At 43.0% G+C, this 22,581-nt stretch overlaps 2 protein-coding genes across 7 annotated transcripts in view; one reads left to right on the forward strand and one right to left on the reverse strand.

The window, feature by feature from the left end:
* The first annotated feature begins 422 nt into the window (after positions 1–422).
* On the forward strand, positions 423–14,424 carry RIC3 (RIC3 acetylcholine receptor chaperone). The gene is made up of 2 exons (XM_081798649.1): positions 423–690; positions 12,158–14,424. The coding sequence occupies exons 1-2, from the start codon at positions 612–614 to the stop codon at positions 12,589–12,591; spliced, it is 513 nt and encodes a 170-aa protein (XP_081654775.1). The 5' UTR covers positions 423–611; the 3' UTR covers positions 12,592–14,424.
* Positions 14,425–16,507: 2,083 nt separating this feature from the next.
* The window catches only part of TUB (TUB bipartite transcription factor), a 70,158-nt gene continuing 64,084 nt past the window's right edge, over positions 16,508–22,581 (reverse strand). For all 6 annotated transcript variants that reach the window (XM_081798647.1, XM_081798648.1, XM_031037995.2 and 3 more), the window contains 3 exons: positions 21,772–21,870; positions 21,372–21,543; positions 16,508–20,904 (listed from right to left, as the gene is read on the reverse strand). In XM_081798647.1, the coding sequence (XP_081654773.1) occupies positions 20,771–20,904; positions 21,372–21,543; positions 21,772–21,870 (405 nt within the window). In that variant the 3' untranslated portion in view covers positions 16,508–20,770. The remainder of the gene's footprint in view (positions 20,905–21,371; positions 21,544–21,771; positions 21,871–22,581) is intronic.

Consider the following 22,581-nt stretch of genomic DNA (forward strand, 5'->3'; position numbering starts at 1 on the left):
GAATGATCCAGCTCTGAAATTTTTGGATGTATCTTTATTTCTGCGTAAGTAGATGCAGCCTAGTGAAACCAGGGTTGGGCTAGTAGGATATTTTTCCCTAGTTGAGTCTAATGACTCAGCACATTTTCTTTTGATGACCTTGCTTTGGAGAAAAGTGGCTTATAGTAAATGGGTAATAAGAGTAACAGTGAAATTTCTTAGAGATTAGAGAATGAGGGCAGTGAGGTATACTGAAAGAACACTGAACTGAAAGCTGAAACATCTGGGGTCTGGTCCCAGTATTGGCCTTAATTCATTGTGGGACCTTGGGCAATCACTTGATCTTTTCTAGGCCTTAGTTTCCCCATTTATAAAATCAATCAGAACATTGAACTAACATATCTAGTTATCGGCAATGCATTTCCAGGACCAGTTTCTAGAATATTTACCTGCTGCTGTTGGACTTCCTATTCTAGGATCCAGACAGATCATAGTGATGTCTATGTTCATTGCCCAGGAGTTCATTTACCATTAAATGCCTGGGTTGTCTGATATCTCTAAGCAGAGCACAGACTGTGACTTCTGACCAAGAAAAACGGTTGCTGCATCAGCTCCGAGAAATCACCAAGGTCATGAAAGAAGGAAAATTCACTGACAGGCCTACTCCAGAGAAAGAAGCTGAGGAGGCCCCTTACATGGAGGACTGGGAAGGTAAACAGTGTCTTGTCATTTCTTGGTTAGCTGTCAGCCCAGAAAAGAGATCTTAAAAATTTTTTAAAATATAATGTATATATAATAAAATTCACCAGTTGTAAGTGTCTGGTTAGGTAAGTTTTGGCAAATGTGTAGAGTGGTATAATTATACCATAATCATGATCTAGGATGTTTCCGTCCTCTCAGAAAGTTCCCTTCCCCTTTGGAGGGAATCCCTTCAACTGCCCTGACACAATGTAACCACTTTCTGTCCCTATAGTTTTCTATATAAATGGACCATATTGCACATGCTCTTTTGTTTCTGGCTTCTTTAATTTAGCATAATGCTTTTGAGAGTCATGTGTTGAATGTATCAGTATTTTTTTTTTTTAATTGCTGAGTAGTATTCTGATACATGGATATACTGTTGTTTGTTTTTCTATTCACTAGTTTAGGAACATTTGGGTTGTCTCCAGCTTTGAGATCTTATGAATCAAGCTGCTATGAACTTACACACACATCTTTGTTTGAACATATATTTTTATTTCTTTTTGGTATATCCTAGGAATGAGATTTATTTCTGGGCTTTTATGTTAAGTGTATGTTCAACATTTTTAGAAACTGTCAACCTGTTTTCCAAAGTGGCTTTGCCATTTTGCCTTCTGCCAGTGATGTAGGAGTATTGTAGTTACTCCACATCCTTGGTAACACTTGATATTGTCAGCCTTTTTACTTTTAGCCATTCTAGTGAGTGTATAGTGGTATCTCAGTTGTGACTTTAATTTGCATGTCCCAGTGACTAATAACGATGAACATTTCTTAATGTATTTGCCATCTGTGTATCTTTAGTAAAGTGTCTGTTAACATTGTTTGCCAATTTTTTAATTGGGTTGATTTTGTTTTTATTGAGTTACAAGAGTTCTTTATATATTCTGGATATAGGTTTATTATCAGTTAGGTATTTTACAAATATTTTCTCCTAAACTGTGGCTTCCCCTTTTATTTTCTTAGTGGCATCGTTCAAAGAGCAGAAGTTTTTATTTTGATAAAGTTCAGTTTATCATTTTTCTTTTATGATCTTTACCTAACTCAAGGTTTGCCTGACTCTTATGTTTTCTTCTTCTAGAAGTGTTATAGTTTTAGCTTACATTTAGGCATATAAGCCATTTTGAGCTAGTTTTTATATATGGTGTGAGGCATTAGGACTGAGGTTAATTTTTTTCCATGTTGATATCCAATTATTCCCACTTATTTTGGAACATTTAATTACTCTGGCACGTTGGTTGAAAATCAGTTGACTGTGTATGTACGGGTCTATTCTGGATCCTCTCTTTTTAAAAATTTTTTATTCAAGTATAATTAACATACAGTATTATTAGTTGCAGGTGTACAGTATAATGATTCAACAGTTCTATACATTACTCAGTGCTCATCATGATAAGTGATGACTCTTAATTCCCTTTACCTGTTTCATCCATCCCCCACCCACCTTTCTGGCAACCACCAATTTGTTCTCCATATTTAAGAGTCTGGGTTGGTTGGTTTGTTTTTTTAAGTTTATTATTTGAGGGACAGAGAGAGCAGGGGAGGGTAGAGGGATAGGGAGAAGCAGACTCCCCACTGAGCAAGGAGCCCGATGTGGGACTTGATCCCAGAACCCCAAGATCATGACCTGGCAGACGCTTAACCAGGTGAGCCACACAGGTGCCCCTGTTACTCTTTTTTCTTTGTTTTGTTTCTTAAATTTCACATATAAGTGAAATCATGTCTATATTATACCAATATCACAATGTCTTTATCACTGTGTCTATATATTAAGTCTTGAAATCAGGTAGCGCAAATTCAACTTGTTTTTTTCCCTTTTATTTCAAAATTATTTTGGTTATTCTAGGCCCTTCATAGTTTCACATAAATGTAGAATCAGTATGTCAGTATCTATGAAAAAGCCCAGTGGGATTCTGATTGGCATCATATTGAACCTTTAGATCAATTTGGAAGAATTAACATCATAGCAATATTGAATCTTCCAGTACATGAACATTTTATATCTCATCATTTATTAGATCTTTAATTTTTCAGCAGAGTTTATAGTTTTCAGTATATAGGTCTTGTACATGTTTTAAAAACTTATGCTTAAATATTTCATATTTTTGAAGATAATGTGTTTATTTTAAAATTTCTAATTGCTTGTTACTATATAGAAATACAATTGATTTTTGTATTCTGACCTCATTTCCTATCACCTTTCTAAACACACTTAGTTCTAGTAGATTTTTTTCTTTAGATTTCTTAGGATTAAATTTCGTAGAATTTTCTACATAGAGAATCAAACTGAATAGACCGTTTTACTTCTAACTTTCCAATCTATATGTCTTTTATTTTTCTTGCCTTATTGCATTGGTCAGAAACTCTAGCACAATACTGAATAGAAGTGGTGAGGGCAAGCATCCTTGCTTTCCTGATATTAGAGGGAAGTACTCACATGTTCTCCATTAGTGTGATATGAGCTGTTGGTTTTCCATGGATGCTCTTTTTGAGGTTGAGGAAGCTTCCTCCTAGTGTTACTTTGCTGAGAGGTTTTTTTTTTTGTTTGTTTTTAAAGATTTTATTTATTTGAGAGAGAGAGAACATGAGTAGGGTGAGGGGCAGAGGGAGAAGCAGACTCTCCGCTGAGCAGGGAGCCCGATGTGGGGCTCAGCCAGGACTCTGGGATCATGACCTAAGCTGAAGGCAGACGCTTAACAGACGGAGCCACCCAGGCACCCCTGCTGAAAGTTTAATCACAAATGGATATTTAATTTTGGGGAATGCCTTTTGTTAACTGAGATCATATTTTTGCTTTCATCTGTTAATCCAGTGAATTACATTGATTTTTTTTTAATTTTTTTAATATTTAAACAACTTCACATTCCTGGGATAAACTACTTTGTTATGATGTTCTTCTATATGGCTAGGATCAATTTGCTAAGGACTTTTTATTTTTGTGTTTATGAGGGATATTGGTTTGTGCTTTGCTTTCTTGTCATCTTTTTGGTTTTGATTTCATGGTAATGCATTGCAATGTGTTTCTTACATTTTCTGGAAGACTTTGTATAGAATTGCTATCTTTTTCTTAAATACGGAATTTTCCAGTGATACCATCAGGGCCTAGAGTTTTCTTATTGGTAAGAGTTTATTAACTACAAATTGAATTTCTTTAACAGATACAGTGCTATTCAGATTATTTCTTCTTGAATGAGTTTTGATAGCTTGTTTCTTTCAAGGAATTTATGTATTTCATCTAAATGGTCAAATTTATTAGTATAAAGTTGTTTATATTCATTTAATGTATGTAATGTATAGGGATGTTCTCTCTTCTGTTTCTGATACTGGTAATTTGTTCTTTCTCTAAATTTTTTCCTGATCAGACTGGCCGGAAATTTATATCTTTTCAAAGAACTGTATTTTGGTTTCTGTTTCCTATTTCCTTGATTTCTGTTCTGTTTCCTTCCTTCTGCTTACTTTTGGCTTAATTTGTAGTTTCTTTTTCCAGTTTCTCAAGGTGGCAGCCTTGATCTTTGATTTCCCCTCCCCCCAACCACTTTGGCCATTATTTTATTAATGTTATCTCTTTCTCTTTCTGTCTTCCTCCTCACCACTTCTGATTCTCCAGTTGCACATTTGTTAGACCTTTGAAATTGCCCTATAGGTTGAACATAGACTGTTCTTTTATTCATGCCATGCTAAATTTTGGATAATTTTTCTCACTGTGCCTTTAAGTTTTTAATCTTTTCTTTAGTAGTATATGATCTGTTCCTAGTCTCATTTAATGTATTTTTTTTAAAGATTTTATTTATTTATTTGACAGAGAGAGACAGTGAGAAAGGGAACACAAGCAGGGGGAGTGGGAGAGGGAGAAGCAGGCTTCTTGCTGAGCAGGGAGCCCGATGCAGGGCTCGATCCCAGGACCCCGGGATCATGACCTGAGCCGAAGGCAGATGCTTAACGACTGAGCCACCCAGGCGCCCCTCATTTAATGTATTTTTAATTCAGATATTGTATTGTCATTTCTAGAAGTTCTATTTGGGTCTTTTTTAAGTCTTTCATTTCTTAAATATTTCATTTCTCATATTCTTATACCTTCTTTAAAATATGAGGCATATTTGTACTAGCTTCTTTAACAGTCTTAGCTGCTGATCTTATCTTCTGGGTCTATTTCTAGTGATTAATTTTTCTCCTTGCTGTGGGCCCTAATTTCATGCCCTTTTTACATGCCTGGTAAATTTTGACTGGATGATGGATATTACAAATTTTATATTATTGGATTCTGGATTTTTGTTTTAGTACTTTAAATAGTTGCTGGACTTCTTATTAACACACAGTGAAGTTACCAGAAATAAGTTGGATTCCTTTAAGGCTTGTTTTTAAGATTTGTGGGAATGGGTCCAGAGCCTCCTTTACTCTGGCTAATTTAGCCCCACTAGTAAGGCAGTACCCTTCTTAGGATTCTGTCTGATGCTCTGCAATGTTTTTCTACTCTGGCTGGCAGGAACATGAACTGTTCCCAGCAATGTATGAGTGCCAAGAATTTTTAGGCCTAATGCTTTCAGTAGTTCTTTTCCTGGCCTTGGGTAGTTCTTCCACATATATGCACAGATCAGAACTCAGCTAAAAACATGAAGAGTTCTCTGAAGATCCCTGAAACTCTTTTTCTACAAAGCTTCTTTCTAGTATTCTTCCCTGGCCTTCCTAAATTCTAGTCTGTCTTCCCAACTTAGTGGGACCACTGGACTCTGTTTCCCTTTTCTCAGGGATCATGCTATACTGCCTATTAATGTTTGAAAATTGGTGCTGCCTATATTTCATTTGGTTTTCTAGTTGTTTAAAGAAAGGGGTCCCCATGTTTCCATCATTGCTTGAGCAGAAGTAAGAGCCTGCACATTTAACAGTGAAATAATTCCAGATATATTAAGTAGTTAGGGATGGAGAAGAGGAACCTTTAAAAGAGTAGAAAAAATTGTTGCAAATATGTACTGGCTCTTTAGCAGGAAAGGATTTCTTGAGTATAAAAGCAATGCAAGACCTATTCATAATAAAAACTCTGAGAAAAATAGGAATAGAGGGGAATTTCATCAATTTGATAAAGAGAATCTACAGAAACCTACAGCTAACATTAATAGTCAAAGGCAAGGGTGACTGCTCTTATTCAGCATAATACTAAATATTATAGGTAGTGCAGTAAGGCAAGTAAAGGAAATAAAAGGCCTACAGATTAAAAAGGAAGAAAGAAAACTGCTCCTCTTAGCAGATTACATGATTGCCTATGTAGAAAACCCCAGCTCCCAGAGTTGGGGCACCTGGGTGGCTCAGTCAGTTAAGTGTCCAGCTCTTGATCTCAGCGCAGGTCTTGATCTCAGGGTCATGAATTCAAGCGCCATGTTGGGCTCCACGCTGGGCCTGGAGCCTACTTAACAACAGCAGCACTCCCAGAGTGTGTTCAGCAAGGTTGTAGGATACAAGATAAACAGACAAAAATCATTATATTTCTACATATTAGCAATGAACATGTTGATAGCAATTTTAAATTTGGTATCAAAATTTTTACCAAAAAATGAAAGACTTAGGTGTAAATTTAGCAAAACATGTACAGGACTTATGTGCTGAAAACTATACAACACTGATGAAAGAAATCAAAGGTGTAAATAAAGGGGGAGATCTATCATGTTCATATATTGGAAAACTCAACATAATACAAATATCCATTCCCACATTGACAAATGCATTAATGCAACCCCTATCAAAATCTCAGCAAGATTTTTTGTAGATACAGACAAGATTATTCTAAAATATATATGGAGGGGCAGAGAAAATAGAATAATTAAAAAATTTTATAAAAGCAGGAGGAATTAGTTTACTTGATTCCAAGACTTACTATATAGCTAACAATCAAAACTATGTGATATTGGTATAGGAATAGACCCATAGATCAAAGGAATAAAACCGAGAACCCAAAACCACACAAACATGTACAACTGATTCTTGACAAAGATACAAAAGCAGTTTTGATAGCCTTTTTAACAAGTGGTGCTCTAGCAATCAGATATCTATAGCAAAAAATAATAAGCCTCGAACTAAGTTCTACATATTACACAAAAATTAACTAAAAATAGATCATGAACATAAATGGTAAAACTATAAACTTTTTTAAAAAGATTTTATTTATTTATTTGACACAGAGAGACAGAGAGAGAGGGAACACAAGCAGGGGGGAGTGGGAGAGGGAGAAGCAGGCTTCCCGTCGAGCAGGGAGCCCGATGCGGGGCTTGATCCCAGGACCCTGGGACCATGACCTGAGCTGAAGGCAGCCATTTAACGACTGAGCCACCCAGGTGCCCAGCTATAAACCTTTTTTGAAAAATATGTAGAAAATCTTGGGGATCTGGGGTTAAAGAGTTCTTAAACTTGACATCATAAACACAATTCATAAAAGGAAAAATTGATAGATTGGAGGTCATCAAAATCTAAAACTTTTGCTCTGCAAAAACCCTGTTAAGATAATGAAAAGACAAACTACACAGTGGGAGAAAATATTTGCAAATCATCTATCCAACAAAGGACTTATATCTAGAGTATGTAAGAACTCTCAGGATGCCTGGGTGGCTCAGTGCCGGTGAGGCATCTGCCTTCGGCTTGGGTCATGATCCCAGGGTCCTGGGATTGAGCCCCTGAGTCAGGGCTCCCCGCTCAGCGGGGAGTCTGATTCTCCCTCTCCCTCTGCCCACCCCCCCTCCCCCCGCTCATGCTTGCTCTCACTCAAATAAAATCTTTAAAAAAAAAAAAAAAAAAACACTCAAAACTCAACAGTGAAAAACAATCCAATTAGGAAATGCACAAAAGATATGAACAGACTTTCACCAAAGAAGCCATACAGATGGCAAATAAGCACACAAAAAGATGTTAAACATCATTAGCCACTAGGGAAATACAGATTAAAATCACAATGAAATAACCACGACACATCTATCAGAATGGCTAAAATAAAAAACAGTAACAACACCAAATGCTGGCAAGGATATGGAGAAACTAGATCCACTCATACATTGGTGGTGGGGATGTACACTTAATCTGCAAAACATTTTGGCAGTTTCATAAATCTTCAACTACTCTACAACCTGGCAGTTGCACTCCTGGACATGTATCACAGAACTTAAGACTTAAATTCACATAAAACTTATACATGAATATTTATGGCAGCTTTATTTGTAGTCACCCCAAACTGCAAACAACCCAAACATCCTTCAACAGGTAAATGGTTACAAAACTGTGGTACATTGATACTTTGGTATACTACTCAGCAATAAAAAGAAATTGATACATGCAACAACCTGGATGAATTTCCAGATAATTATACTGAGTGAAAAAGTCTAATTCCAAAAGGTTCCATACTGTGCAATTATATAACTTTCTTGAAATGGTAAAATTATAGAAATGGAAAACAGACTGGTAGTTGTCAGAGGTTAAGGAGGAAATAGAGGCAGGAGGGAATAGGTGTGGCAAATAAAGGGCATAAGGGATCCTTGTGATGATAGAAATGTTCTGTATATTGACTCTATCAATAATAATATCCTGGTTGTGTATTGTCATATAGTTTAGCAAGATATTACCATTGGGAGAAACTGGGTAAAGGGTACATGGGATTTCTGGGTTTTTTGTTTTTTTTTTACAACAACATGTGAATCTGCAATATTTTTTTTGACACAGAGAGAGAGATCACAAGTAGGCAAAGTGGTAGGGAGAGGGAGAGCAGGCTCCCTGCTGAGCAGAGAGCCCAATGCGGGGCTTGATCCCAGGACTCTGGGATCATGACCTGAGCCGAAGGCAGACACTTAACTGACTGAGCCACCCGGGCACCCCTGCAATTAAATTTTTTTTAAAGCAATGAAGAAAATTGTAAGGGAAAGGATAATGTAGCCTGAATACGTAAAACCTTTACTTAGATTAGAGAATACCACACAATTTAAAGCCAACACTAAACTAGAAAAAGTATTCGTGACAAATGACTGAAAGAAGTTGATACCTTTAATATATAAAGTGTTCTGTAATTTATAAAACTGATATCCCCGTGTAAGCAGTACACAGAATAAAAATTCACCTTGCTACAAAACATTAGAAAGTATTTCAATCTTTCTAGTAATCAAAGAAATGAAAATTGGCATTTTCTCCTCTAAATTGCAAATCTTTTTATATAACCTTGTTATATAAGGTTAAATCTTTATCACATTTATTTTCTGTCTTCCTCTTAGGTGGTGTTGAAATTATATAGAATTTTAGCTCCAAGCGATATTAACTTTCAAATATATTAGCCTATTTTAAGTATTTCAACAATGGCACTAAATTTCTAACCATTTACATTGATAATTCTTATTGATTCATTGTTTACCGCTTTCTCATATACAGTATATTCTTTCTCAGATTTTTAAATTTTTTTTGTATTTGTCAGAATTCTTAAGTACCTCCACCCCCTACCCACTCACCCCCTTATAGATTGGTGTATTTTCTGAGTACTTGGATATCTACACATACCATTTTTCACCTTTATACAAATAATTATTTGATCATGCCATTTTTCTTTGTCTGAACACTTTGCTGTGTTAGCTTTCATTTGATGTTGAAAATGAGAAATCTTATCACAGTCTGATTCTTTTTCTCAATAGGCAGACTGTTTTTAGTTTTCTGGCTGGAAACGTATAATCTTTTAATACTTAAACATTTGAATTTGGGCAGGTTCATTGGCATATATCTGAGTGTGTGAGTATGTGAATTTTTCATAGTATTTTTGCCTAGCATTTAGTGACTCTTCCATCTGAAGACTTGAGTCTTTCTTCAGCTAAATGATATTTTCTTTTATAACCTTTTTTTTTGGTTATTGCTTCCATTTAACCTACTCTGCCCTCATTCTGGAATTCCAATAATTTGGAGATTGGATGTCCTGGATCAGTTTTCAATGCAGCCTATATTTTTTTTTCTCACAGTTTCCATTTCTTTAAGAATTTCTATACTTCGACTTCTAATATACTCATTTGGCTTTTAGCCCTGTCCGTTTTAATCTATATTCTCCCTTTCTCAAGTTTAAATATTTTCTATTTCTAAAAGCTCTTATTTCCTGTTTGCTCCCCTTTTTATATTGAAGTCTGGTTGGTTTTATCAGTGCAGTAGTATTTTGAATATTACTGGGAGTATCGGTTACAAGTTGATATTAACTCTTGTTTGCACCATTGACTGTTGTTTTTTTTGTTTTTTGTTTTTTTAGGGGCTGTTACATAGTTTGCTTAGTTTGGTTCCCTTGCTGACTTCCTCATAGGATCAATGAGTTTTATAGCTTGCTTATATTTTTAATGAAGTTCTTGAATAACCAGCGATGTTGGCTGATAGTGGGCTACCTCAGCAGCCCGTTTATGAGTCTCTATTTGGTTTTCCTTAGCAGGCCTTCCCCTCTTAAACCAAAGCAGATAGCCATGGAACTCCAAAGGTAAGCTTTGTCCTTGGTGTGGAGAAGGCAGGAACATGCCAGAAAATGGACTTAAGTATTCAGTGGCTGGGAGCTGATTAGCAAGTATGCTTCTCCAGCCCGTGCCCTTGACCAGGGAGGCTGTGAGGGCCTTGGGTGGCTAGGCTCTTTGACCTCGCATTCCATCCACAGTGAGTTAAGCCAGCGGACTGACACTGCTTCACATGCCACTGGCAGTGATGACAAGGATGTGATCAGAGGGACAAGTTTTTATGTCACCGGTAGGACGGAAAATATACATTCTTCTGGAAAGCCATTTGGTGGAGTGTAAAAACAGGCTTGGAAAATGTCTAATCCCTTTAGTTCTCACATTTCTAGCGGGCTATCTTAAAGAAATAGGGAAGTGGGGCGCCTGGGTGGCTCAGTTGGTTAAGCGACTGCCTTCGGCTCAGGTCATGATCCTGGAGTCCCAGGGTCGAGTCCCGCATCAGGCTTCCTGCTCAGCAGGGAGTTTGCTTCTCCCTCTGACCCTCCCCCCCTCTCATGTGCTCTCTCTCTCAAATAAATAAAATCTTTAAAAAAAAAAAAAAAAAAAAACTACTCAAAAAAAAAAAAACAAAAAAAAAGAAATAGGGAAGTGGACGTAGACTTCTATTCAGAGATCCTAACTGCCAAGTTACTTATAATAAGGGGAAATTGGAAAGAACCTACATGTCTTACAGAAGAGGCTCGGCCAGTCGTGTCCGTTATGTAGCTGTATGATGGGATGTTTTGCAGCTCACGATAGAATGCTGAATGAAAAAAATCAGAATATTACATTTTACACACAGTATGTTTATACATGATAAAAAGGCCAGAAGTAACACAACAGATTATTATCAGTGGTAGGATTCTGGGTGACTTGTGTTTTTTTTAAAGTTGTCTGTGTTTTTAAAAATTTTGTGTAGTGAGTTTGTATGACTTTTATAATCAGAAAAAAAAAAAAAACCCAGTAAATGTTGTTAAAATAGGTCTCTCCACACTCTACGCTGCATCAAAAAAGACCCCTGCTTTTCAGAATCTGCAGGCAAAAAGTGGTTTGCATTAGGGTTGAATTTGCCAGTTATCATAATGTGCAAATGGATTTTGGATTCGCCGGCTTCTCGCATCGTGTAGGGCGCACGGCTGACGCGCCGGTGTATGAGCTTGGGTGAGGCCCATCTGCTGTTCCAGCACAGCTTGGCGGACACAGATTTATTTCAGTTCATTCTTTAATTTGGCAGCATTTCTTTTCTCATTATCATAGCTGGGAGTCAGTACCAGTATGACCCATTTTGTTTACTGGTTTGTTGTCGTCTTTTGTTCCATTTTGTGGAGACGAAGAAGCCAACAATGGGAATTCTGTCTTGTGAAAACACAGTGCTTGTCCTTTGGGATCTTGGGCATGTCTTGCTGAAGGGGCTCTCTCTGACACTCGCAAGCCGTTTCAGTTGTTTCGATTAGTCGAAGCCTTCGTGGTGGTGGTTTTGTTTTTGTTTTTGTTTTTTTCCCCAAAGAGCTTAAGTCTTCCTTTTCTCCCCCTTCCCACCCCCCCACCGCAGGAAGATTTGGAAATGGATCCAAATAGAAATTATAAACATTAGCCTTGAGCTATGCTCTCTCCATCTGGTGTTTGGTACTTTTTTTTTTTTTTTTTTTAACTGAAGGCTCACGTTGTTTAATCTTAGTCATTGCAGAAGCCGGGGGAGGGGGGCGAGACTTCTACTCTGCCCTAACCACCCTGCACTTGAGAAGGGATTTTCTTCTGAGTTGGTTTGTATTTCAAAAAACACTGGGATAGTCCGCCAGATCGCTAAGAATTTACTCAAGTAAAACTTTAGAACTGTTAGAGTCATCTTAGAGATTTTTTGAATGGATTTGTTGGGATAGGATGGCTGCCGCCTGAGAAGCCTCTTTGAGCCTGATACTTTCTGTTGAAGAGACATTCCTTGTAAGACTTTGTGCTACTTTTTTCTCTAGGTTACCCTGAAGAGACTTACCCAATTTATGACCTTTCAGATTGCATCAAGCGTAGGCAAGAAACAATTCTGGTGGATTACCCTGACCCCAAGGAGCCCTCTGCTGAAGAACTAGCTGAAAGAATGGGAGTGCTGGAAGGTGAAGAATCAGATCATTTGGGTTGGGAAGTGCCCACTGACCCCGGAGCCGGGGAAGAGAATTCTGTTACCTCATGTGACGCAAAGCCACAAACCTGTTCCTGCTGTTTTCATGAAGAAGAGGATCCTGCGGTCTTGGCAGAGAATGCTGGATTCGGTGCAGACACTTACACTGAGCAAGAGGAAACCACCAAAGAAGTATGGCCCCAAGACTTCAGAGAAGGCCTGGGCATCAGCCCTGATAAAGTATATACAGGTGGCACATTGAGGAAACGGAACCCCCAGGTTCTGCTTTAGTTGGTTTGAAGAAGTATCCATTACTCTAGTTCCACGGTGACCTTTCTCTCCTCTCTGATTTCATCCTTGGCCCTGTGCCCTGAATTTCATTCTGTATTTAAATATCCTAGCTAATCAGGCCACTACCATGGATATCATGTATCCTTCCTGGTGCTCACACACCTGTCACCTTGTAAAACACCATAGCAATTAGTATGAACACAATACAGCTTCACTCTTTCTCTTCATGCCTTTCTTCCACCAGAGAGTTGATCCACTGAGGAATTATGTTTGATCTGTTGGGCACTCAGGGGCAGAGGTCTGACATCGTGCTAGGAGGAGCAGATGGTTTACCTGTGACCAAACATTAGTTTACACGTGATGAGGACTTAAGGCTGCAAAAGTGAAGATTATAGAGTCCAGGATGCCTTACTCTGTGGGCCTTGCGCAGGTTAGCGGTCCCCTGGGTTCAAGAAGAGAACGTTTTGTTAGTGGGTATGATGGGGCCAGAGCAGGGTAAGACTCTGCTGTGTGAACTGAAGAAGCCCCTTCCTCACAGTGAGGGCCTTTTGGGGAGCACTGCTGCTGCCTCAGATACCCGCTTTTCTCCAGAGTAGCAGAAGGCTCCCAGCGACCTGTGAATGAGCCCAGAGACCAGTTGGGGGACTGTTACTCTGGTTTTGCTGGGTCTCTAGCTTCCTTTATACCTGTTCTGTTTCACAGAACTGCCAGCCCAGAAGCACCATTGTACCTCTGGCCTTCAGTGGCCAGAGGAAGCTTTAAATAGAGATTTTAATCCTTGCCCTGCAAAGCCAAGGTTGGAGGCTGGGTGGTGGACCTCCACGAGACGGTCAGAGAGCGAGGGGTAGGGAGAGAATCTATGTACTTAAGGATAGCTATTTCTAATTGTTGTGCCCTCTGGGAAATTTGTTCTTACCACCACATGAATTGAAACAGAAATGAGGACTGAACCTATAGACAAAGTGCCAGCCCGAAAGGAAAGTTGCAGTGTGTCTGTTGCAGAGAACCTATAGCAGTGCCCAGGGAAAGAGACTATTCTATATTCAGGTATCTGGGTCTTTTGAGAAAGCTGGGAAGGGGAGGAGGTTGGTCAAATCCTCCCAGTCTTAACCTCACTAAAGGCCTAATTTCTAAGGGTGCCACCTGTCTTTTTTTTTTTTTTTTAAGATTTTATTTGAGACACAGCAAGAGCAGGAACACAAGCCCGGGGAGTGGGAGAGGGAGAAGCAGGCTTCCCACTGAGTAGGGAGCCCGACGCGGGGCTAGGATCCCAGGACCCTGGGATCATGACCTGAGCCGAAGGCAGATGCTGAACGACTGAGCCACCCAGGCGCCCCTGTCATCTGTCTTCTTGAGATAAGATGGCACCCATGTATCCTGTCTAGGAAGGATGAGTGAATTCAGTTTACATGTAAGACCTGAGAGTTTAAAGAAGACACATTCCCAGGAACATTCCTCGTCATGAAATGTGGAAGACTTGAAAACTAAGAAATGATGTAAAGGTCGTTAGGGCTTTTGGAGTTCCATTGTTCCTGGTCGACTAAAATGCCAGGAAAATAGCTAAAATCAAACATATAGGCATATAGACTGCTGTCAGAAGGTTATGGGATCATATTTAGGTAACACGTCAGCTAATAGGCATTTCTTAAATTAATGAAATTAACGTTTCTTGTTACAGAGAAAAGTCATTGAAGACTAAGTCTGTAGGAAAAGTATATTGCATCCATCTGTGTGTGGAACCTTTGATTCACTTTAGAGAGTATAGTTTTAAAATGTACTAGAAGTGATCTAGATGTAATGCTCAAGGTAAAAAAAGAATGTAGGTGCTCTTTACTGTTTTGATAAATCATTTTCCCTGTCATTTCCCTTTTTTCACTGCAAGGGGTTGATTTATAAGGAGTCCTGGGTCCCTGGTTCCTTCTTTTTTTGCCTTAGTATATATGGTTCCCTTATTAGAGATGTGTGTTTCTTTCTAGCTTATTCATTCATTTATTCATTTAGCAGACACTGCCCACAGCTGGGCAGTAGGAACAGAGCCTCAATTCCTACCTTTAAGAAACAAAAAAGCTTAGTGTGGGAGCCTTGTCCAATTTTTTTTAAATGAACGATTAACTGTAAAAGGGCTCAAGATTGTGAATTCTGCAGGCAGAGAAATATTGGTCATGATTCCATCCCGGCCTATTCTATCTGTACTCTTGTTGGCTCCTTACCCCTCCTGAGCCTTGGCTTTCTCCTGACACAGGGGAGTCGAAGTCCAGCTCTCCCAGGGTGGGTAGGAGGATTAAATGTGAATCATCAGTGCATCTAAAACAGCACTGGCCCTCCCATCTCCTCCATGCTAACCACCCACTAGATGGTAGCTAATTTACTTTTATTGTACAAGGTTTTACGCTGTAATTGAGATGTGGACCCAAATCTGCAGGAACACAAAGATCATTTTTGCCAAAGTACTTCCAAGAAGCTTTACTGGGGAGTTGGATCTTCAGGCATGCTAAGAACTTCTCCAGGTGGCCAAGGAAAAGAACGGTCATTCTTGGCAGAAAGAGCGGTGTTGGACAAAACAGAGACAAGTGTGGAAGTATGTGGATGTTCAGGTATTTTTATGAGGCTGGTATGTAAGATGTCCTATAACCAACTCTTTATTTTGAATGTTAATCTTTGGGGGAAATTGGCTTATGGAACTATCTCCTGCCAGGAGTACTAAGAGTTCATGATGGTTCCCACTGCCCTCACTCTTGGTTGGCTTATACAGCTGGGATATATTAACATTTATATTTCAGAAATATTTATGTGTTTGGTCATTTAGATTAGTGCCTTTGTGGATTTTTCCAAATTATTTTATCCTTCAGGGATGACAATTATGTGTATATACAACCCAGGATGACCAAAATCAGAGGACTAGTTTTTGTCATGTGTACTTTTTCCTTATGGTCTTCACTTCTCAGAACTGGTCTGGGCTGTGAACTTGATCAGCCCCCAGGTACTAGGTCCTCAGTGACCTTTGAGCACTGTGGCACAGAGCCTGAAGTCCTAGCTCTGGGGATGGATAAATGGCCTAGGAAACAAGGGCATCACCTGGGACTGTGCTTGGTTAAGTTAGGAGGGCGAGCCAGTCAGGAGAGCCTCTTTCCTAGTCCTAATAGGAGCACAAGGAAAGCACTTTGTGAGCTCCAGGACTAGCGGTGCACGTGCTCTAAAAAACTAGGCCCAGGGAGGAAGGCATGTTGAAGAATGGAGGCATACTGGACCTTTAGAAGAGATGGCCTATGAGAGCCACTCTCTCTGTACCTTCTATGGCTTGGGTGATCAGATAACTCATGGTCCAAACTAAGGCTCCTTGAGAGAAAGAGAAAAGGGAGCTTTAATTAGAATGATGCCAGGACAATAGGTATAAACCGGGACTGCCATGGACCTATGGTCACCCTGTCCTTGGCTATTTAATTGTCTTTCACCTGACTGCTAAACAACAAAAACCTCTGGTCAGAACCTGCATCTGCGGTTTCCCACAGAGGCAGAGCCAAGGAGCTGGGCCGTGGTTTTGGCAGGATCTTGGCCACATAAAAACTCCAAATCTAGGGTAAAAAACTAAAACCAGCTCTCCTTACTTTTGTCCTAAGAACCAGGCCCCTAGGGGCATACTGAGGAACTAAGCTGCCCATGCTTGCAGAGGACTACTCTAACCGAAGTCTCTTCTATCCAGCCCTTCCCAGCCTGGGTGTGGTTCTGCCCAGCCTTAAATCTGACGAGCTCAGCCACAGGGAGGACAGTGTCAGCCCACACAGTAGTATTTCCAAACAAGCCGTGAGCCCTTCCTACCCACCCCCACCCCCAGGCTCTTAGGACAGACGGAACGAATACACTGTAGGTAAGAAATGTTTTCTCCCCTTTTATAGAAAAAAAAAAAAGTGCACAGCAGTATTGAAACAGTTCAAGTTTAATTTGTTGCTGTATGGTCTGTCCTTAGACAAACACTAAGTTCTACAACATATATAATGTCAACATGGGAAAATACCAACTTTTTCATTGCACATACCAGTAAATAAATACATTTGCTCAAGAATAGCAAAGAGTTTATTCAAAAAGTCACTTAATAAAAGCACAGTTTTGCAAGTTTGTCTAAAACTCCAGATAATTTGGAACAAAAATAAAACGACCACTCCAGAATAGGAAAAGACAATCTTGTGCAAATGGACATACATATTCTAGGCATTAGGAAAACTGGCTAAATGGCTAATCCCAGCAAGAGAAGTGCCCCCCATCCTGACCAAGTCCCCTTTGAAACTCTGCAGGATTAAAGAGGCCAGAGTCAGGCTTCCCTTTCTAAGCCACTCAAAATTACACTCTAGGAAACTCTGGATCTTGGCCTAATCTGCAGCTCTGCCTGGACCCTGATGGGGGAAGGGAGAGGGGCAGTAGAACAGGAGAGAGGAATGGGTGTGACAGGTTTCTAAGGAAAGAAAAAAGGCACAGTGATGAGCCAGAAAAGGTAGTGATGAAAGCAAAGATCAATTTTCATTCACCCTAATTCTTACTGCAGCTGTGTAGATGAGAAAACGACCTAGGAAGATCATGTGGTTTGCTCAGAATCACATAGCTAAGTAAGTGCACTAGTGCTCTCTAGAAGACCACCGTGCCTCGCAACGTGGTCAGAAAATTAAATCTATCCGCACGCTTCTGCTATGCCTCCCCCGCCCCGCCCATATCCTGAGATGGCAAGATTGCAAACTGGAGGTACAGAAAGACCCAGCACAAACAGGAGTCCTTGCCCTGGTCTGTTCCTGGGGGCCGCTACCGTTCAGTGCTGGGCCCCACAACACAGCAGACTCCTTCAGCTCTGGAAAAGTGTGCTCGGCGGTCACAGGTACAGCTCAGCTGGGGCAAAGAATTCTGGAGGGGCGGCCAGTGTTGCCACAGTGAGGGACCACCAGGGACTCTAGCCAGGAGAGGGTTTGTGCTTGCGTCACAGAGCCATGGGCCGCCCGGCGTCTCCCCTCACTGCGGACCCCACTGTGAGGAAAGCATGTCCTTAGGAGGTTTGAAATCACCACCACTGCTTATTAAATTTAGAATTTCCTCTAAATATAAACTTAGAGGTAAATGCTCTATTTCCAGACCAAAGACAAGCTTCTGCAATTTTGTTGCCCTTTTTGTCACTGAAGGACACAGACTCCAAATTTTCACACTCGCTGGCTTCTAACAAACACCTGTCTTCAGCATGCGTCTGGACCTTAACTGCTCCTTCTGAACTAGTGTCGTGATTTTTAAGGCACATTCACTAGACTATGTTCAAATTCATCCCAAAGCATGCATGTAACATACCAATTTCTTCAGGTAATGCAAAATGGAACTGAAAAACTAAAATTTCTTAGACGGTATCCTCCTAATCTTTCTCCCAAGAAAGAGCTGGTACTTTCCCAGGTTTACTTTCTGACCAAAGAGCATGAAATGAACAAAATCCACAGGTAATCGTAATATCCTTATTCCTTTCCTACTCATCCTTAGAACAATGATCGTAGTAAGAAACCTCAGCGGGTGAGTTGCAGATTGCCCTTTTCCCCAAATATACACAGACACGTAGACACACAGACAGAGACAGAGCACCTTGGAGCCAGAAGGAAAGAAGAGTGGGGAAGTGAACATCACAGCTCTACAGAAGAGCTGTTTGGGGGAAGAGGGTGTGGCCCCAGGAGCAGTGACAGAAGGAGCTGCCTGAGGTCCCAGCTGCCCACCACCCTTAGGGCTTGCTCATTCCATCATCCAGTCCCATCTGGGTAGAGGGTGTGAAGGACAAGAGCTCTTACCCTGGGAGATGCTGAGCCCAGGTGGTCTCCAGGGGCCCTGGCAGCTTTTTGAGTCTTTGGGCCCATGGCTAGGCGGCCAGTGGTCAGGGAAAACCAGCATCACCAGGAATGGGGTCTTAAGAACAGACCTTGTGAAGCTGGGTCTCGAGCAGGTGACTCAACTGCTCTTGTCACTCTGTGCCCAACAGAGTTTTGCTGCTGAGCTACCGTCCCCATGTCTAGGCTGGGAAGCTCTAAGCCACGTTCCTAACCCCTCCTCGTCCTCTCCTGCATATTCGATGGAACGCAGGGTATGAGCGTTTGCCCTTGTGCTTCTGCCTTTTCCACACTGGCGCCAGGCTTTCCTCTCAGATCAACCTGTTCTACTCTAAAATCCTAGACCCAGAGAAACAGCTTAAACCAGACTTCCGAGATCTAGCTTCCACCATCCCAAATGTCAACAGGTCTCTTCCCAGTCAGGAGAGTAAGAGCCCAACTGGGACTGTGGAAAAGTGGATCAGCCCCAGTGTGAAAAAGTCTAGTGCCCTCAGAATGACCCCAGGAGTGGTCCAGAAACTAGTCCCGTAGAGGGGCCTCACCCAGATCCCCACTAGAACACTCCACATAGGAAATCTTCTAAGGAAATGAGAACACACTGCTACCTACCACTTCAGTCAGAACCACTCCCCCTCACTACAGAGCCTCACTCGAATGTTTCAAGTAGGACTTATTTAAACCAAAAATTTCTATGCAGCCTTTCCAAGCACATCTCCGCTGAAGGGAAGAACAACTCCTGCTTGCTTCCCACTGAGTTCTGGCCTCCGTCTGGGCAAGCAGCCTCCGCCAGGGTCAATGGCAGGCAAGAGCTTAGCGTTCCCAAGGCTTCAGGGTCAAGAGTGCCATCCAAAGAGGAGGATGGTGGAGATCAGGCCCCGCCCTGGAACACTCACGCCTCACCCACCACACCCCAACAGAGAAAGGCGCAACGGCCTTCGTGAGGCCTGCCTTCGGGGAGAAGCCAGACACTGGGCAGTCCTGATTAGACTGATGTTCAAAAAGCCAGCTTTCAGCAGGAAACTGCCTAATTTCCCTCTGAGAACGGTTTCAATTTCGTACATCAACTCCGACATTTCTAAGTCTCTGTAATCAGACAAAAGGGGGAGGGCATGCAGACCGGGGGCCCAGGAAGGCCAGAGAACCAGAGAGAGCAGTTTCTCGGGGGATGGTAGGAACAAAGAAATCGAGGGGGCGGAAGTTCTGAATTCGGCCACTGACCAGCTAGGTGACCCGGTGCAAGTCCATCTTCTAAATGTGATTCCCCTAAAGTGACACGTTGTACTAGTTCATCTCTAAGGCTTCTGCCACCTCTCCTCTCTTGTGGTTCTAACGTACTCCCTGCCTTTCTTCACCCTGTCCCATTCCCAGCCCAGAAGAACCACACGCAAGGCCTCAGCAGCCCCGACCTAGGCTGCGCACAGGGGCTGCGAGGCACCGGCCAGAGCCCCTGGAGCTACACTTTCTTCCTGGAACACGCCATGGCTTAGGACCGCTGCCCTGCCAGCTAGAGGCCCAGGCCTGCCTACCTGAGTGCCCTCTGAGGCTGGGCGCCCGGCCCCGTCCGCGTCTCCTGGGCACTCTGCACAAGCTGCCCCGCAGAAAGCTCCTCAGGCAGCGTGTGCTGTGTACCTCCCGCATGCTGAGCCTGGGGCCCGCAGGCCCCGGCCTCCTGCTGCCTCCGTGCACACAGAGAAAACCTAGAGAAATCAAATGGGCGGGAACCCTGGGCCACCAACCAATTCGCCAGCCGGACCCCCGCAGTCCTGACAAGCTCTTGCCACTCACCTTTCCCAAACCCCCGTAACTTCTCCCAGCCTGGCTGAGCCCTTCCGGAGTCAGCAAAGGGCCTGGAAGCCGATCCTAGCCCTTCTATATAAAATCGATGTACCCAACACACACACATACACACCCACACTGTGCCCTTCACTGTCGGGGACCCACTGTCACCTAAGTCCTAGACTGAGTGGATGGCTGGGCCCCAGGAGCCCTGCATTGTGCTTCCTCTCCCTCTGTTTCTTCCTACCTTCCCAACTGAAGAGGCTGCCCAGCTTGGCAAACACGGCTGCAGCAGGATACTAACTCAAGAGTGGGAGTGTGCGTACGGACCTTGGGGCCCAGGAAGAATTCACGCTGGCCCCTCACACACACACCTCCCCCACCTGGTCCTGTCTCCACAGTGGAGGCAGGAGTCCGGTCTGAGCCGGCTGGGCCAGGGCGCCACTGAGAGCTGAAGGTTCATCTGGCGGGAGGCCTATGTACAGAGAGAGGGTAAGCAGGGCTGTCTCTGCAGGCAGGCAGCTCCGCTCCAGGCTGGGCAACCCCAAAGGGCACAGGGGGGCCCTCTACTCGCAGGCCAGCTTGCTGTCGAAGCTGGACAGGGCGATGGCAAAGGCCTGCAGCGCGCACAGTGGGTAGTTGTAATCCATGGTGAACACATCCTCTGCCACACGGCCAAACTGCATCACAATGTAGTCCGCTGGAGCCCGGCACACGCGTGCACAGGGAAAGCCACACAGGACAGGGCAGGGAAGGTGCGGGGGGGTGGCGGACAGACAAATCATAACGGGCAGAGAAGGTGAGCAGACATGCCCAAAGGAAGTAAAACAATTGGGAGAAGTGGTGGGAAAGAGGGAGTAGATGACAGAGGAGAACGAGAGGCACACAAATACCAGGAGACAGAGAAGAAGAGAAAAAGTCCATTCAGAGGGTGTTCCCACACCTGAGACTCTGCTGAGTGCACAGAGTCTAGGGTTAGGGCTCCAAAGAAAGTTCTTCCAAGGGCCTCCCAGTCATAGGGTCAGAGAATTTTTGACCTCTGATCGAAGCCATGTAACCCACATCCTTGAGCTCTGGCCTATGAAGGCAGGACTGGGTGAGCTGAACCCTGAGCTAAAGGCTCTGGGTGTCATGGGGACAGTCCTGAGGAAGGGCAGAAACACTCACGGTCATTGCCATGGATGATCTGGAAGTTCTTCACAGAGGCCTGTGTGACGCGTCCATGGAAGTTGAGTACGTAGGACTGCGTGTCGTCATTCCAGACAGGGGTCTTGTTTTGCAGCTCGATGATGCTCTCCGTGTTCTTACTCTGCCAGCGTGCTAGCAGCGTCTCGTGCTCCTGGGAAGGCAGCCTCACCTGAGTCACACCCGCCCCGTGCCTTGGCCGCACAACTGCCCTAAAAAGGGATCTGCCCTCGGGACGGAGTCCTTAATCTCCCTAGACCTCCACCTAGAGCCCCGGGGCTTCTTCCACTGCGTCCCCTACACCTAACACAGCGCAGCTGCAGTTCTGCTCCCAGAAGTGCATGCACATGATGGGATGACGGGGGGGTGGGGTGAGACTCACGTTTCGCGGCCGGATGGAGACTCTCTCGTGAACCATGTTCATGCCTGGGACAATCACACTCATCTTCCGCGGCCCCTTGAAACCTAAGACGTTTGTCTCCTGGGAAACAGAGAGAGAGAGAGGACTCAACACTGGCCATCTGAGGACTCTACTTACCTAATGGAGAGACTGGGAGAAAGGGAATAAAGCTGACAAGCTAGTTTTCACCATCTCCGCCTGTCTAACAGGCATCTCTACACTTAACCCAACCGAACTGAGCTCCCGAATCTCCACTCTGCCCAAACCAGCTCCTCCCTACCGTCTTCCTCGCTTCAGTTGACAACTCAGTTCTTCCATTTGCTCAGGCAACCTACTTTGAGTCATACTTGACTACTCTCTTTTGCTCACAACCCACTTCTAATCCATCAGCAGATGATGTCACCTCTCCCTTCAAATTCTATCTGGAACTCAACCACTTTACCAGCACTGTCTCTCCCTGAGGTCACAGTACTAGCCTTTATCTGGATTCCTGGTTTCCGACCTTGCCCTGCCCATCTGTTCACTCGCAGCGAGTCGTCCCGTTAAGTCACATCTTTGCCTCCACTGTTCATGCAGATTAAAAGCTGAAGGTCTTGACTGCAAGCCTCACGTGGCAGGGCCCCACTACATTCCTCTCCCCGCCACCTACTCTCCTCTGCGCTTTGCTCTACCCGCCGCCCCCCCCCCCACTGTTCCCCACACATGCCAATCACTCAGGACATCAGTACGGGCTGTGTTTTCCACTACACGGCTGGCTCTCCCTTCCTGCTGGGCCTTACCCAAGTGCTACCT

This window comes from Leptonychotes weddellii, chromosome 11 (genome assembly GCF_054177405.1).
Source record: "Leptonychotes weddellii isolate Sample4059 chromosome 11, ASM5417740v2, whole genome shotgun sequence".
NCBI classification, from domain to species: Eukaryota; Metazoa; Chordata; class Mammalia; order Carnivora; family Phocidae; genus Leptonychotes; species Leptonychotes weddellii.

Coding starts and splice junctions, on each gene's coding strand:
- RIC3 (XM_081798649.1), top strand. CDS start 612: ATGAAAGAAGGAAAATTCACTGACAGGCCTACTCCAGAGAAAGAAGCT. Junction 691..12,157: donor TTACATGGAGGACTGGGAAG/GTAAACAGTGTC, acceptor TTTTTTCTCTAG/GTTACCCTGAAGAGACTTAC.